The following is a 17,763-nucleotide window of genomic DNA, read 5'->3' on the forward strand; positions in this document are numbered from 1 at the left end:
AGATAGATAATACTTCAAAACCATGTTTGTTTCAGGACAACTTTAATAAAAACATTTTGCTGCGTTTCACATATGAACGGATATTCAAACAGTATCCGACCTCAAACAATCCTTTTTCAGGAGGATCTCTCCAGCCAGCTGGTTCAGCTAACGTTAGGTTAACGAGCTAAGCGGGCTTCTTGTAGCTAGCTCGGTGCCTATAACTCATTTTGTCTACATCTGTTTGTTTCAAATCATTTTTGAATCCATCTACACGGCATGATACACCAAACAGGTTTAAAATAGGACATATTTAACCTAGCCATCTTGTTCACTAAACCGAGTCGTCCATTCCTTGCTAGGGAAGTTAAGCTAACGTTTGCTAGCTAGCTGCATAACATCTGCACATTCATAACAAAAACGCGAAGGCCTTTTTCGGTGGGATCTGGCGTCCAAGAAAACTGTTCTGTTGATCATTTTGTGGTCGTTTCATGGGCACGGAGCCAAAAATAGGCTGAAATAGGTCGCTGAGGGCGCATTTTCACATGAAATGTATCAAAACAACTTCCAATCTTTAGCTAAGCTACATGGCTGTGTTAGCTGTGAGGGTATTTACAAGTTGAACTGCACGCCATAGAAATGTCGTTCGACCAAAAAAGGAGAGCTTAATAACACGGGTATTTCTGATTTATAAACGCGGCCTTAGCCAGCGAATAAGGTGAATAATCTAGCTCAACACTCCCCTCAGATGATACAGTATGATAATGTGAGTCTGACCCAGATGATAGCAGACAATACACTGAAATGATCCATTGATATCTTCTGAATAAAATACTCAAGAGTTCATAGCAGCCTAAAGAGGCATGTTTGCTTGGGTTTGAAGAGATGTTGAAATGCAAAACACCGCTTTATCCCACACACGTCGAAACTTAACGCAAAAAGAAAGGTAACAAGGAGCAAAACTCCAGGACTTGCTCACTCATCAAAGTCATGCAGCCGAGTGCGTCGGTTCCTTTTGCTTACTCCTTTTTCATGTTTACTCTAAGTATTGGTGCACCGACAGGCTCTATTTTACGTGACATTATATTTGTTGAATGTAAGTAAATTCCTCTGAATTAGTTCAACAAATTGTGCAAGGCGGTATTATAAATTCTCTTGAATACCTTTTCTCATTAGTGTTTATCTCTGTAGGCCTGCAGTAAAGCCTACTGTGGAGGCCATACAAGTCATTTAAGGCTTTCTTGATTAAGAACTCTTACACATACAGATTACATTCATATTGCCCAATTTGAACAGAAATTTGTGCCATACAACATAAAATCTGGTACTAGAAAGGCTACAGTCTAGTGCTAATACTTTTAAAGGAACATAGTTACAAATATCATCTGTTATTGAATGAGTGACACAGACTTATACATCCCATCTTTGTTCAACAAAAAAAAAGACACATAAAAATCCGAAATAGATTAGTTTCAACAATCAACGGCCATTCTTTTTCTTCTGAGAGTAGCTATGAAGATTGATATTAGCCTTTCTTCATTATAGATGAGAATAGACAACCCCACTGCAGCACTTACCCCTTTATCTTTAACCTTAGGTTCACATTTAAAAAACACTATATTGATGATTCTGTAACAAGGATGAAGCGTTCCTTGCTTAAGATAGAGTTATATGACAGATATATGAGGTTTTTTCTTCTTCCGCCTGAGCAAGAACACCATTCCCTGAGCGACGAAAGGCCAGACCAAAAGGAGAAGCAACGTTCGGCCAGAGACATCAAATGGCCACCATTTTTCCGCCTGTGGACACAAGTGGGATGTCTTAAACATTGCCGTGTGAATGCCCTTTGTTGCTCATACGGAAAAATGTTTAATATATTTTTCATTTTTAAATGTCTTGACTTGCTGCTTTATCACTACTTCAGCCTTACCTCAGTCTGTTGAGCTGTGAATTGCATATGAGATCTCCACTGCGAATTTTGAGCCTTAGAAGTATTGAAAGAAGAAAAAAAAGTGGGAGGGGAGTCATAAACAAGTAAGAACAGTGTCCATATTATCCACAGTTTAAGTCACAGTCGTACAGTATTTCAAATGGTAATCAAAATGGCAACAATCAGGAAGAAAGCAAACTCTCAATGTGAACATCCTCTGAACACAATCTGTCTCAGTTTACACATACGATATATAAGCCGGATCATTCTCAGCACAGCAATGACACCAATGTGGTGGTGGTGTGTTAGTGTGTGTTGCTTTGGTACTAGTGGATCAGACACAGCAGTGCTGCTGGAGTTTGTAAACACTGTGTCCACTGACTCCATTATACTCCTACCTGCTCCTAACACTGACACTCCTACCTTGTCAGTCCACCTTGTAGATGTAAAGTCAGAGAAGATAGCTCATCTGCTGCTGCACAGTTTGTGTTGGTCATCCTCTAGTCCTTCAGGAGTGGTCACAGGATGCTGCCCACAGGACGCTGTTGGCTGGATAATTTTGGTTGGTGGATTATTCTCAGTCCAGCAGTGACCTAAAAACTCCAGCAGCACAGCTGTGTCTGATCCACTCGTACCAGCCCAACACACACTAACAGACTACAGTCTGTAATTGTAGAGCTACAAAGTGCTCCTATATGGTAAGTGGAGCTGATACAATGGACAATGAGTGTAGATACAAGGAGGTGTTCTTAATGAAGTGGCTGGTCAGCGTATATAAATTATCATTTCTGACAGGACAAAACTTTTTATCTCCATTTTTGTTTTTTTTTTTTACATTGTTTCAAAATGCCTATTACCCTTTACACTGTTCACTTGAGGGGATCGAGAGAAATGGTCCAAAATTATTGGAAAAAGATCTTTTCCATTAACCTCCATTGAAAGTTAAGATTTTTTTTCCTTCTTACCACTTTTGGATATACAAGGTTTTGTCCTCTCAGTGATAATATATACAATATATAAGCATAACGTGTAAATTTCTCACTCTGGTGTCTAGACTGCTGATCTAAACTTCATGTGTCAAAGACAAAGGTTATGAAGGTATTTTATTCAGTAATTGCAGTGTGATCTTATGATCCTTGAGCTTGTAGTCATTGTCAGAGATAACAGATTGACGACTTATTTATTGGCTATCAGAATTTTTAGATATAAAAGTCTTTCTAAGGATCCTCTGTGTAATACAAAGCTTTGATATGGAACATTTTCTCGTGTACCACCCTACAGTCAGATAATGTGGATGTACTGTTCAATTACACTTCCCCAGAGGTGTGAATCCCACATAGTGTCAATTCAATTTAAAATCACAGACATCAGACATCCCTGTTTCTCTAATGCACCAAAACATATTTTTAAACAGTGAGTAGGCTTTTTATCTGACTTGATACAAGAGCTTAATTTGTTCTCAAAGGACTGGAAGCATGTACTCATGTTAACACTGAGGATAGCATCAATACTCTTAAATTTCAGATCCTGTAATCCATATTTAGTAACGTTATTCAATTATTTGTATGGCTATAGACTGTTTTGACCTCCCTGTTTTGATAGTAATTATTCACTATGTATATTCACTGCTTTGTCTATGGTTATAGCAGGCTCTTACATTAGCTGCAGCCAGACCCTCAACCACCTCCAGCCGCTCCATCACACTCTGCATGTCTTCTCGGAGCCTGCGCAGCGCCAGCACGATCTGCTGCTGCACCTGAGTGCAATCCTGAAGTCTTTCAGTGTTTCTATCATCTCCTCCTCCTGCGCCTGATGCTGGCCGCCCCACTCGTCTGCCACTGCTGTATGGAATACCCCCTGGGTATATCACAGCACAAAACATATGCACCAAGAGTCTAAATCTCAGATCTCACAACGATTTGATCCTGTTGTGATTCTTTAGGAAATAGTTCAATGCATCTTGAAATGGTATCACAATTGTAGGCAGCAATGGAATAAAGACAAGAAAAATGCCATATCACAGGTTTAAAAATGTATTTAATATTTACTACTTTATTACTTACATTTGAAAGTAGACCATAAATTTTACTATGGCCAAAAAACAAGCCCAGACTTTAAACACTGAATGTCATTATAAACACACCAGAATCCAGAACTGTGCAAAAGTGAGAGACCATCTTTCAATTATTTAATTTCCTGTCAAAACAGCCAAGTATAAGTTATTCAATTTTCAGGAGATATTTCTGAACGGATTAGATTTAAAATAATCCACAGAAGAAAATAAATAGAAACCATGCAAGACCTGGTAGACCACAAAAACTGTCACCATCACATAAACAGTACTTAAAGCTTTTGTTTTTGAGAGAGAGGAGAAAATAAAGCTCCGCTTGGAAAAAAAAAGTGTTTCAATGCTATGGGTATGAAAGGATGTGTAGCTGTTACAGAGAAAAGTAATCAAACAAAGAAGCTCTTGGTGTTCTCAGAATATGGATTAGCCACCCCAGAGTCCAGACCTGAACACCACTGATTGTGCTTGGGATTACTTGGATCATGAGAAGCAAAAAATGCAACCAAGTGATAACTAAACTTTGGAGGTAAGGAAACATATCCCTGCAGATTTCTTTGAAAAACTGAAAACAAGTCTCTGGAAAAAAAGGTAATAAAAGGTAAAGGGTTGGCACACCCAATACTGATATTACTCCTGATCCTGAAAAATGAATAATGTACTTAATGGTTGTTTGGACTGGTAATTAAATAAATGGTGGTCTCTGACTTGTGCATAGTACTGTATTAAGACCAGGTATGTAAAAGGTGATTCCTTGCACCTTCTCCTCATCTTCATATAACTTACCAGGAGGTTCTCTCCATCCATGCCTCATTCCCTCTCTTCCTGGGTCCCTCCTTCTCATTGGGAGGCCACGCCCATCCCCAGTCCCCTCTCCACCCTGCCCGGCGCCCATTTGGGTCACCTGGGAGATGGGTCTGTAGTCTTGTCCCTGGACACCAATGGGCTCTGTTAGTGCATGCCTATTTTGGTCACTGTATGGCCCAGCAACTGGCTGTTTGTATGGGGCAAATAATGTGCACAGTGAGCTAGTCAGGTCTAACAATAGCATGTGCTGGTGTTGCCAAGGAGCCAACCTTTGAGGTTCATACCTTAATGTTGTCCAGCTGCTCCACTGAGTCGCAGAAGATTTCACTTTCTGAGTCACTAGTTAGCACCACAACCTCTGACGGAGCCAAGTCTACACATATGTAGAAGGTACATCAGTCTTCTTTATCATTCAGTAAATGATAAAAGCAGGTGTTTGTTTGAGGTTCATCATATGGATGCCATGCTTGCTAAAAGCAAGCTTCAAGATATTGCATCATCAAACTCACAATATCAAACGTATGTATCAAGCTTTCAGAGCGCCTTGCATCATTACGTTGAAGAGATCAATAAACTTCTATACAACGTCAAGCGTCTGTTGCTCACTTTTACTTTTAAATTAGATTCTGTTAGAATACTCACCGCCAGTAATGTGCTCAGGACCAAACAGTCCCCAGACAAACACACTGAACACCACAGGCAAAACTAACTCTAACTAACTCTGATGTTCCTTTTGGTCAGATAGTACATTAAAATGAATCTGTGGAGCCCTAAAGTTGATTAGTCAATGACAATGTTATGAAAAAGAAGTACACACAGCGATGAATTGTTTACTTAAACACAATAGTGCTCATTAATATTCATAAGATACGTACCATTCTGATAGACTGTAGTACACTACAGCGAGCACTGGGGGCGATGTACCTTCTATTACTCATTACACCTTAAAAGAGCAAATCACTTGTTGCACAGTTCGATTGGTGGCTGTGGTAGTAGTAGTAGTAGTCCCCCTAGTCGAGCTGGTCCATCATCATCATATAGAGGCTATGTCATTAGATACTGTTGAGCTACTGCAGTGATTCTTGGTACAAGCTTATTTAACGTCTTATTTTGTTTAAGCCTTAATTTCATAAAGTGATTTTAACAAAATACCAAGCTTGAGAGCTATTCAGCTTTTTGTGTGTAGCTACAGCACTTCCATGAGAGCTTCTCGTTGTCACCTTATTTAATTGGGACAGCAGCTGCAGCTGTTTGAAACATAAAATAACCATAGACACAAGCTGCCTGTTTATTGAAATTAATTCGCCCTGTCATAACCTCCGCATAAAGCAATTTTAGCTAGTTAGGTAACTGCTGCAGTTTGACCTGTCCCTTGCCCAAATGGTCCCCCAGTAGCTAAACTTTTAGAGCAGCCAATGTAAGCTACCTAGCATATTGTAAGTAGTGACCCTTTGGAAAGTAATGATTTCCTACAATTGCAATTTCTTATTAATGATTAAAAATGTTTTTCAAACCATTTCATTTATGACATCCACGTAAGCAGCAAAGGTTTGCACACCAACTGACACGGTCAACTGGCATGCAAATTTTAATGCACAATTTCTATTGATGTGCAGAGTTTAACATGCTAGGAAACAAAGCATAAAATGTGTCATAACTTTTGCACAGGTCATTTTTATAATTTATTTTTTTTCCACTATGTTAAATTCAGTAACTAAACAGTAATCGTGCATTAAAATGTGCAGAAGTGTGTTCTCTGTAGAAGATGTGTTAACTTATTTTCACAACAAAATGTAACCAAAGGCTCTCAAACTTTTGCATATGACTGTAGGCAACCACATGTGATTTCAGCCAATGGAAACGGATCTATGACAGCCTGGCAGGGGGACTACCACGGCCACCACACTAGAACTTGATGGCAGTGCAGTGACAGGGCAGAGTGAGAGGAAACAGCAGTAGGCATAGTGGCTCATTTAGTCAATTAACTGAACAATAGTTGATAGACTTATTGATTAAAAACATAACCATTAGTTGCATTATAAAATAAATGTTAGTCACAGTCCTACTGCACATTAACCTATTGGTATATACAGTTTTAAGCATTAGTGATTCAGGCTGTAACAGAATAAAGTCAGTGATCATCTGACACTCAGGCTAAATTTAGGTGGTTATGTATAAAAAAAATTAACTTTAATTAGGACTGTGTATAAACCTAACTTTGCATTAAAGTTTACCTGCACTCTCAATCTGAGGGTCACTGTTAGAGACAGGCTCAAGATCCAGTTCTAGCTCTTGTACTTGCTCTCGGGCTGTTTCCTCTTGCAGCGCACCATTGTCCCCCTCCGCAGCTGAACTAGCGGCCAATTCATTAGCATTTATCGCTGACCACAAACACAGACCATGAGTTTACACTGTAATTCTTTCCATAATATATTTTCAAAATGTTCTAGAACAGAATTTTAAGCTTGTGGTGCACTTTTCTTTCATGCACATTCAGTGTGTTCTGCACAAAACATTTGTTTATTAAAAAAAAAACTCTACCCTTTGTCCTTACAGATTACATATGTAGTACCTTACATCACATAGGCTTGTGTTGTTTTAGCTTAAATCCTTTACTTTGTATTTCGTGAGTTATTGGCACCCTCGTTAAAAAAAAAGGTATTGAAAAAATGTCTTTAGGATTACTTCCTTTAATCATCTATTGACCTTTGGAAATCAGGCAACAGCTAAAACGCTTCCTGAAAATTCCTGTATTCACTGTTAGGAAAATAAGAAGGTTCAAACGACTGGAGCTGTAGTGAACCTGTCTAGAAGAGGATACAAGTGTATTTTGAGGAGACTGGTTAGAGAACAGAGAAATTGCTCCAAGGATCACTATTGGAGATTTGCAGAATATGGTAGCATTTTGAAGTCACCAAGTTTCCAGATCTACAATCAGACGTCACCTATATGCCAACAAACTATGTAGAAGGCATGTCAGAACAAAGCCTGTTCGTTCACCTAACCACAAACTGAAGCACCTGTCGTTCGCTAGACACTATTGAAACTTGGACTGGAACCAGGTTCTATGATCAGATGAGACAAAAATTGAGCTTTTTGGAAACAGACACTCAAGGTGTGTTTGGTGTACAAAGAATAACGGTTATACAGCAAGAACCTCAATGCCCACTGCTAAGTATGGTGAAGGATCTGTGATATTTTGGGGCTATTTTAACTCAACTTAAGTCCTGGGAACCTTGTGAGTATACTCCAAGAAGTACAAAATTACAAAAATCTACCTCACAGAAAAGATGACTGGGTCATGGCTGGCTCTTCCAGCAGGACAGTGATCCAAAACATATGCCCTAATCCTCAAAAAAGGGTTAAATGACCTCAGAATCAAGCTTTTGACACAGCCTCCCAGTCCCCTGAAAACCTCTTGGGTGGGCTAAAGACTTGTGCACAAAAAAGAATGTAGGGCCCTGGAAGACCTGGAGAAATCTGTATTGAGGAGGGGGATTCCTTGCTTTGTATTCTACAATCACATCAAGCATTAGAGGATAAGACTCATGACTGTTACGTTGGCAAATGAAGGCTATACACAGTAGTAAATGCAGAGCTGGCAATAAATGCAACATGTAGGTTTGATAAAAATATTTAATGATTTTGTTTTCTTAGACTTAGTATACTTCAAATACTATACTTCAATAAATGTTTCTCTCATATTTTCTTTGCAGGGATGGAGCTAAATATCCATGAAGACATTTTTCATGACCTTTTTTATCAATCTGTCTCAAGGATGTCAATAAGTATGGAGCTGACTGTAGGTCGCTCTGGCTCAGTAAATGTAAATGTCAGAATGATGTCTCTTCAGTGAGCATGGTATTGATCTAGTTCTGGTAACAAGAAAAAGTTTGCAGTGTGTTTTCTTTTTTATATTCATAGGAAGGACATAAAAATATACATTACTTTTCTGTGACTAACGTTTATGTAAGAAGCATTTATCACACAAAATGTCTATTAATACCAGTAAAATACAGTTTTTTTCAGTATGATAACTGTTAAAATAAAATACATGTAGCCCTCTCAGACAAACCTCACCTGGTCTCAGACTCAGTAGTGCCTCAGGTGGTCTGGGCATGTCATGAATGACATGGTAGAGTGGCTCAAAATGGTGGTAAAAGGAGGCTGTCTTCTCATTTATGGGCATACTGTCTATAACCTTATAATGAGAATATGTTAATTAAACAATTTTGCCAAAGTAAATTCACAAGAAAAGGAGCATAAACCAATGTTTGCAGGAAACCCTTAATTTACAAGACCAGAGTTTAATCAGGTGTGTTTCAGCAGGGAAATCACCAAGAGCTCAAAATATTTGTTCTAGAGTGATCAGCTACAGGGTTGTCTCTCTTAGATTTTATACTGTGAAAGTAAGAGATTTCAAAAAAGTCTGGCACAGTAAATACCTCCTGTGCGACTTTCTTCATCTCATCAACATAAGCAGCCATGGCATTCTCACGACTCATGTCTCCAAGCCGGTTCCAGGCATCCCTGAAACAATAAGCCAGAACTCATAAGACTCAGTCTTATTCTGATGATTGCCCCTCGCAACGTAATTTGTAGATGGTCGTTTAGCTTTTATGACAGTTATGACAGAAATCTGCATGTTCTACATACATTTGACACAAATTTGATTATGTGAAAATGAACTTCACTGCTGTCGAAATGTGGCTCTCTTTTCACACTGCAATAACTCTTAGATCTGATTGGCCTATAGATTATTATATAATTAAATACTTCATGTTCTGTCGGTTTGCTGAATAATATGGACGCTTGTTTCTGCCACATGAAAAAAATATAGTATGTTATAATCCGAATTATGATTTAGTATCTCAGTTATGACTTAAGATCTCATAATAATGACTTAATGTCTCATAATAATGAGAATATTTTCTCATTATTACAAGATGCTAAGTCCTAATTGATATAGTAAGTCATAATTTAGAGAAATTTACTCCATACTATTAATTCTAGCAAGTCATAATTATAAGACAGGCTCTCATTATCATGACAGTCTATCACAATTATGACAAAGTATCTTGTTATTATAAGATAGGCAGTCATAATACTGAGATACTAAGTAGCAATTATGAGATACTGAGTCATAATTATGAGACTATCTTAAAATCGACAGTCTATTCCTAGCAAGAATGTACCTAGGTGTAATGTTTAAAGTGATGAACAACTTTGTGTCTGACCACTACAGTCAGTTAGCACTTCTCTGTGTGAGCAGATCCTTGTTCACTGAGTTTGTTTATTAGCACAGCAGTGTACGCTACATCACACATAATCAACTGGTATTAGTGAATCTTTATGAGTATAAATAAAGGAGGATGGTATCAGACCGATACACGCGAACACTATCAATATCGATGCATCCCTACTAAAAACCTAAGGCATGAGCATCTGAAAGGCACACCACTGGGCAGGAGGTTCTATTGTCCCTTTAGGGAAGTGGAGCTACAACCATGGTATTAACAATCATGAACACCACAACGCTCACCACTTGTAGCGGCCAACGGGGTCCCAGAAGCCGGGCCGGGAAACTCTGCAGGGGCCACACACAGCCTGTTTGTACAGACCATAGAAGCGCAGCATCACTTCATAGGAAGGCCTGTAGGAACCTGGTCATCACATTGAAAACATTACAGCTGAATAAAACACTAGGAACGTAAGATGGATGCTAAACTGAATTGACAGTCTCTCCTACCATATCCAGCGCCTTACAGCTCATCTGGTACACATGCTTTAAAGGGACACCCAGGCCTAAATAAAAACGTAACAATCGCTACAGCTGCTGTAAACATGCTTACTCGCCTCCTACAGTATAATGCCAAAATAATCTCAAAAGTGTAATTTTCTGGTTTGAAGGCTAGGAAGAACCCCATCTGATGTATCTTGAAGGTAGGAGTTTTTAAATCACTATTACTAGGAGGGATACTTGAGGGTAGGCTGTTTTTTCTCCCCACTTGCTGTCTAAACCTAGCTAACCTTACTGCTAGGAAGTCGAATATCATGTCTGTATTTATTAGCTTGGACATCAATGCGTTTCTTTATGGCAGTGGGGGGGTTACCAATCTTTGTATGACTTATTTGCTCAATGCATGCTCGGTATTGTAATGAGACAACGCTGATGGACAAAAACACAAAAAGAATACAAAATCGTGAATTCTTTCAAAACACTAAGTATGAGGGATGCAATTCTGCACTGCAGAACACATTACATAACATGAATCACAACAAATGTTAGTTTGAGGCCGGAATGCCCCTTTGAGAGCTGCTATTTACTGCATGTAGTGATACTTGCCGTTTTTGGGCAGGTTGTGAATGACATCCACTGCTGCCTGAAAGCGTCTCTGACAGTCTTCTCCTTCAGTCTGAGCTGTGGTGGCTCTCTGTGGCTCTATGGTCTCCATAGCTGGAGGGCTGTAAGGCCCAAGGCTCATTTCAGAGGAATTCAGTTCAATGAGGCGAGCTGTAAGTGAAGCTAGCTTTGCTGTGGTACCAAGAAACAGTCATTCGTCTATAACATTAAATTCAGTTAGCCACGTTATTATTTTGTCAGACAGCGCTGGCACCGTCAGTTTGCGGGCAACACAGCCAGGGTCACTATATTATCCTCGAACAGTGCACGAAGAACACAAAAAACAGGCAGAGATATTTTTCAGATGCTGACTAATGTTAGGAAAACTGGTGTAAGCTTGCGATTTCTCTCTTCGGTTGTCTAAGCTAACGTTACAAATCCAACTGTCAGACTGTGCGCGGAGGCCACTCACTCACCTCACCTGCTGTCCTTCTGTCTGACCGCACAGCGCCCGCTTCACGCGCTCAGCGTTACAAAGAGCCCATGACAAGAAGCTGAGCAGACTGTCCGAGTGACAGAAGAGCCAGACTGACACAGAAACGGAAAAGCCAGCTCCGCTCATAAGAGAACGAGAGCGGCCAGCACTACTGTTTACATCTGCTTTCAGAAATAAACTACTGCGAGTTTAGTTCCGGCTCCTGTCACGTGGTGGAGTCGAAGATCATGAAGGGAAAAAATCAGCGACTCTGTGGTTCAGATTACAGTCCCACACCGCTGAGGGTTAAACTCCCTCAGTAACACACATAACTGACAGATTTTAGCGTGAATGATATGTTAGCACCATGTTAGCACTGCTGGTGGAGTCTGTTCACATTTAAAATAGACGAAACACCAAACCCCACTAATAAACACTAATTTCAACATTTCACTGAATCTATCGCCCCCTCGGTGTATTCCGTTATCAGCGAGTGGCTGTGAAGTTCTTTCTAAAGCACATTTCTGTACATTCATGTTGATTTTTATACAGAGCACTATGATGAAGTTGGCCGCTAGAGGGCAGCATTGTAACAAGTATCTTTAAGTCGTCCCTGTATAAACCTGCTTTCTACAGCACTACTTTGACTGAGCAAAGCCATCCCTGCCTTAGCGTCTGAATGAATTCACAGATAGGAACAAATCAGTCAGATTTGAGTTTGTGATTTTATTCTTTGCATTTCTGAACAGCTATTTTCTTCACTGTACGGCACCCAACAGGCTACTGTTTAAATTAGGTCACGCAGCACGTTTGAAGCAGCCAAGATATGACAGTGTGTTTGGGTTTATCCGCTGATGTGGGGGGCTGAGGGAAGAGAAGGGGGGGGAGGGGGGTTGCAGCCCGGATACAGCAGCAGCAGTTTTGAGGAGCATCACTGACCGAGGCGCTCTGTTTCAGCTAAAGCTCGGAGAGCAGAGCTAGAGAGGTTCGTAAAGAAAGAGAGGGAGAGAAAGAGGCGGTATCCTTCGCTCATGTGCCTAATCGGCTTCCTCTCAGCCCCTCCTGCTGCCATGCTGAGCTGTGGGCAGGTCCTGGCCCTCCCTCAGTCCGGATAAATTACCAGCAGTGGACGAAGACAGAGGATGTTAGTGCTGCTCTCAGTCTCGACGCGTAAGAGATTTCCTCCACAGAGAAAGAAGAGGACGAAGAGCGCTCAGAGATGTTGCGCAGTGAAAAGAAGAGCAAAGCTGCAGAAAAGAAAAAGGAGAACGGAGCTGGGACGTCCCAACCCAAGACAGACGACCCCCTGATTAATTTAGGTAAAACTTCCTGCAGATAGTTTTCGGTGTAATGGGTGGAGTTACTATTCTGATTAACATGTATTATTATCATCATCAGTAGTGGTGTTAGTGGTAATATTATTACAACGATTATTATGATGAGCATTATTAGGGGTGTATTGGCATATTTTGAGGTTTAATTCGATTTTTGGTTCTAAGGTCAATATTCAGTTTGATTTTTTATTACATTTCATGTATTAAAATCATATTCATTCTTCAGAACTATATTTGGGATACACAGACTGGTTTGGCTCAGAAACATACAGTGCAATGGAGCTAAAAACAATACAAGAAAAAGATTAGAAGCACTCAGATGCCAAGTTTTGATTACTGTGGCTTCCATATAAGACAGTAAATGAGAGACGCCTGGAAAAGACCACTGAAACTATATACTGTTTTAAAGATTTGTCCTTTACTGTACTTAAAATGGCATGTCATCATTATTATTATTATTACTATTATTATTAATATTATGTCTTAGCTGTACTGTAAGGTAGTCTCCTCTTAAAAAGGTGAGATATTATAGACTGTTTTACCTCATCTGTAATTCTAAAATGAAATATCAGTGCAGATTTGTAACTGACTTTTTCACTGCCACTGTGGAAATATGTGGAGCGTAACGCTGCTGCTGGAACAAAACCTTCTATCTCTGAAGTGGAAACCTTTCTTTACAGTGTTGTAAATCTTTATCTGTGTCAATGAAGAGAGTTCAGGAGAGTAGGGTTTGCAGGGATGATGTCTTTTTTTGAAGAGTGCGCTGTCCATCTGCAACAACCCAGTCTGACCAACAGGTCTTAATGCAGGACTTTATAAAGAGTATTTGTCATGCAGCCACTGGTTAATCTGTTAAGGATTATGTGAGAACAACATGCATTCTGTTGTAAGGCATCCAAGTACCTGTTTGTGTCATTATTAAGGACAGCAGACATTCAGTTGACAACTTATCCAAGTACCTGTTTGTACCATTACTAGGGGCACAGGAAACACCTAACTGAAGTAAACATCTGATAGCCATGTGATCAGTCATTAGCGTACTCTGCTGTTTAAAATAAGGAAAAAGTAACTAAAATAGACAGAAAATAAGTAAAACTAAAGATTTATAGTATTTGGCACTATAATATTATAGTACTATCAGAATGACCAGTGAACCTACATGTGTTTTCTGAGATACTATATGTAATGTTGACAATCGTAAGATTGTGGTGAGTCTGTAGAAATAAGCTTTCTTTGGGGACTATTTTGCTGTGAATGGGTTAAAAATAAGTTTTAGGCCAAATGCATTCTCTCAAAACTATGTGAATGTTATCTTTTAGAGGCATTAAACTCCTGGGCGTCTAGTTCCTTTAGCCACCACTGTGAAAAAAAAGTTCTCTAGAACAGAGCATTTCACACCAAACAACTGTGGATGACTTTGTTTACCTCTTAATGATTCTTAAAGATATTTTGAAAAATGAGTGGAATTGCCCTTAAACTTTGAATTGAGTTTACTGTTCCATAAACTGATTTGACTTCAGTTATCCTGTTTAACTTTATTTATCATATAACTATTTACATGAGCCAGTAGCCTAAACTGAGCAGCTACTAGAACTAGACTAAGGCATGCTGATGTAGCGAGAAGGGTCTGACTGCAGAGTTTCACTCCAGCGGCTTCAGGCCAGTGGAACGCATGCGCAGTAGGACAGCGCGATTGCGCCATGTAAAAAAAAGTCCTTGTAGGAAAGTTGAGCGTTACGAGCGTCCCTTTCATATTGGAACCAGTAGCCGGTTGAACGTCTCTGTTTGTGCTGGTTGTATGTGTCGGCACGCATATTTGATTTCAGGAAGGGATATCGTTGCTAATCACAAATGACCATTGGTAACCAGTTATACCATAAGCCGACAGTGCAAAACCACCAGAGACCAAAATAAAAACTTAATGGTTTCTGTGTTTTTTTTTGTTTTGTTTTTTCAGCAGGAATACATTCAAAAACTAAAGTTTAATTTAGCCTAAAGCTCAATATTATTCTCAGTATAGCCTGCTTGAGGTAAAGTTTTATTCCTGCACATGTAAGGAATTAGTCCTTAATTAGTTGTCCGTCTGAACCCAATGAATTAGATATACTGACTAAATGTTTGGAAGACATTTTTCGCTCCACTTTAGATAATGTGACTCCATTAAAAAGTAAAAGAATAAGGCAGAAAAGGCTCGCTCCATGGTACAATGACCATACTCGAGCTATGAAACAGACTGTTAGGCGATTAGAGCGTAAATGGCGTCAGACTAAACTTGAGGTTTTCCATTCTGCCTAGAAGGAGAGTCTTATAGACTATAGAAAAGCACTAAAGTCAGCACGTTCAGCCTCTCTCTTGTCATTGATTGGAAATAACAAGAATAATCCTAGGCTACTATTCAGTACTGTCTCTAAATTAACTAATAATCAAGCAGCTACTGAAGCCCAGATACCATCAGCCTACAGCAGCACTGACTTCATGAACTTCTTCAATAATAAAATTGAATTGATTAGGCACAAAATTCAAAATGCGCAGCATTGCAGTGCAGTGTCCTATAAACCTAATCTAGATCTAGAGTGCAGTATAACCACTACAGAGACGCTGGAGTCTTTTACTTTACTCCAACAAACAGAGCTCGTCCAAATTATTTCATCTACAAAAACAACAACTTGTATACTAGATCCTATTCCTACAGGTTTACTTAAAGATGTTTTGCCAGAAATAACTAAGCCCTTTCTAATTATAATAAACTCTTCTCTCAGCCTCGGGTATGTTCCAAAATCTCTTAAATTAGGTGTAATTAAACCCTTAATAAAGAAACCTAGTCTTGACCCCTCTGAGCTATCAAACTATAGACCTATTTCAAATCTTCCCTTTTTATCAAAAATTTTAGAGAAAGCAGTGGCAAAACAATTATGTTCCCATCTGCATAGGAGTAATATATATGGAAAATTTCAGTCCTGAAAATTGTAAATGATCTTTTATTATCCGCTGACAAAGGAAACATATGGTTTTACTCGATCTTAGTGCAGCTTTTGACACAATAGACCATTCCATTCTATTAGACAGGCTTGAGAAACTAGTAGGAGTGACAGGTAAAGCTCTTTCGTGGTTCAAATCTTACCTTAGTGATCGCTTTGAGTTTGTTAATGTAAATGGTGATCCATCAGCTCTCACAAGAGTAAAGTATGGTGTTCCACAGGGCTCTGTCTTAGGACCCATGTTATTTGCCTTATATATGCTACCACTAGGTACCATCATTAGAAAACATGGCATCAGTTTCCACTGCTATGCCAATGATACACAATTATATATTTCAGCTAAACCAGAGGACAAAACTGAACTTAATAAGATAGAGGACTGTGTAAAAGACATTAAAGAATGGATGTCAAGCAACTTCCTTTTACTAAATTCGGACAAAACCGAAGTCCTTCTTCTTGGTCCAAAAGCTGCTAGGGATAATCTGCCTACGTTTACTCTTAATCTCGTTAGTTTCTCAATTGCACCAGGCACATCTGTAAAAAGTCTTGGTGTCACGATTGATCCCAGTCTGGCCTTCGATGAGCATATTACCAATATTACCAGAATAGCTTTCCTCCACCTGCGTAACATCGCTAAATTAAGAAATGCACTGTCGCTACAGGATGCAGAAACGTTAGTTCACGCCTTCATCACGTCCAGGTTAGATTACTGTAACGCTCTGCTTTCTGGTTGTTCCAGCCAAAACCTTAACAAGCTTCAGTTAGTCCAGAACGCTGCAGCCAGAGTTCTCAGCAAAACCAGGAAATTCGACCACATTAGCCCAATTTTGTGTACCTTACATTGGTTGCCAGTTAAATTCCGCATTGAGTACAAAATTCTTCTACTGACGTATAAAGCTTTGAATGGCCTTGCTCCTCAGTACCTCAGTGACCTTATTTCCTATTATCAACCGACACGCCCACTTAGATCACAAGGTGCGGGCTCATTATTAGTACCCAGAATAAATAAAGTTACGTCAGGGGGAAGAGCCTTTTCATACAAAGCCCCCCAGCTTTGGAATAGCCTACCAGTCAGTGTTCGGGACTCAGACACAGCCTCCATCTTTAAGTCTAGGCTAAAAACATACCTGTTTAGTCGAGCTTTTGGTTAATTTGTTTTTCTAACAATGTCCCTCTCATCCCCCCTTCCCCCTACCTCCCCCCTTCCCCCTCCCCCTCTCTTTCCCTGAGCTGAGCGGCTGCCTGTCCTAAGAGGGTCTGACCTGAGATGCGGCCGGCGCACTGCACAGTGGTGTTAAACTGTATCCACTTATACTGTTTTGTGTCTGTCCTCTTATCCGGTGTCGACCAGAGGAGGATGGGTTCCCCTTTTGAGTCTGGTTCCTCTCAAGGTTTCTTCCTCCTGTTGAGGGAGTTTTTCCTTGCCACTGTCGCCAAGGCTTGCTCACTGGGGGCTTGGACCCGGATTCTTTGTAAAGCTGCTTTGTGACAACATCTGTTGTAAAAGGCGCTATATAAATAAATTTGACTTGACTTGATGTAAGTGTCCACATAAAGCCCCCGTATTAAGGGTAAGTTAATTGAGCTCATGTTATATGTATACATAAACCATTAACTTACCCAGCTGTAATTTGTGTAATATTTACCCTATGAATCTCTATATGCGTTCAAACCAAAGTTTGTTTTAGCCTAAAGCTTAAAATATAACGTGTGCCCAACGCAAATGTATCACAAATTTACTGGAAACCCGCCTAAAACGACTGAAATGTTGATTCGCCTAACACTCGCTAAGAAAAAACAAAACAGGTGTCAGCGCATGCGCTGAATGCCACTGGCTTGAACCCGCTGGGGT

The 17,763-nt window shown here is 39.7% G+C and overlaps 2 protein-coding genes across 4 annotated transcripts in view; one reads left to right on the forward strand and one right to left on the reverse strand.

Annotated features, from left to right (window-relative positions):
• Positions 1-25: 25 nt before the first annotated feature.
• acbd4 (acyl-CoA binding domain containing 4) lies at positions 26-11,835 on the reverse strand. 3 transcript variants are annotated; one of them, XM_036572975.1, is made up of 11 exons: positions 11,601-11,835; positions 11,128-11,246; positions 10,324-10,444; positions 9,227-9,311; positions 8,862-8,982; positions 7,016-7,162; positions 5,066-5,154; positions 4,761-4,905; positions 3,567-3,766; positions 1,910-1,963; positions 26-1,778 (listed from the first exon to the last, which is right to left on the reverse strand). In XM_036572975.1, exons 1-11 carry the CDS (start codon positions 11,744-11,746, stop codon positions 1,647-1,649), a joined length of 1,359 nt encoding a protein of 452 aa, XP_036428868.1. In that variant the 5' UTR covers positions 11,747-11,835; the 3' UTR covers positions 26-1,646. The 3 variants fall into 3 exon arrangements, with proteins under 3 accessions (XP_036428868.1, XP_036428870.1, XP_036428869.1); XM_036572977.1 differs by having other exon boundaries at positions 11,606-11,780; XM_036572976.1 differs by lacking the exon at positions 7,016-7,162.
• An 890-nt stretch (positions 11,836-12,725) lies between these two features.
• The window catches only part of LOC118808958 (1-phosphatidylinositol 4,5-bisphosphate phosphodiesterase delta-3-A-like), a 46,416-nt gene continuing 41,378 nt past the window's right edge, over positions 12,726-17,763 (forward strand). Inside the window, exon 1 of the mRNA XM_036571838.1 lies at positions 12,726-12,918. Within this exon, the coding sequence (XP_036427731.1) occupies positions 12,819-12,918 (100 nt within the window). The 5' untranslated portion in view covers positions 12,726-12,818. The remainder of the gene's footprint in view (positions 12,919-17,763) is intronic.

The sequence above is a fragment of the Colossoma macropomum genome, unplaced genomic scaffold (assembly GCF_904425465.1).
Source record: "Colossoma macropomum unplaced genomic scaffold, Colossoma_macropomum, whole genome shotgun sequence".
Lineage (NCBI taxonomy): Eukaryota > Metazoa > Chordata > Actinopteri > Characiformes > Serrasalmidae > Colossoma > Colossoma macropomum.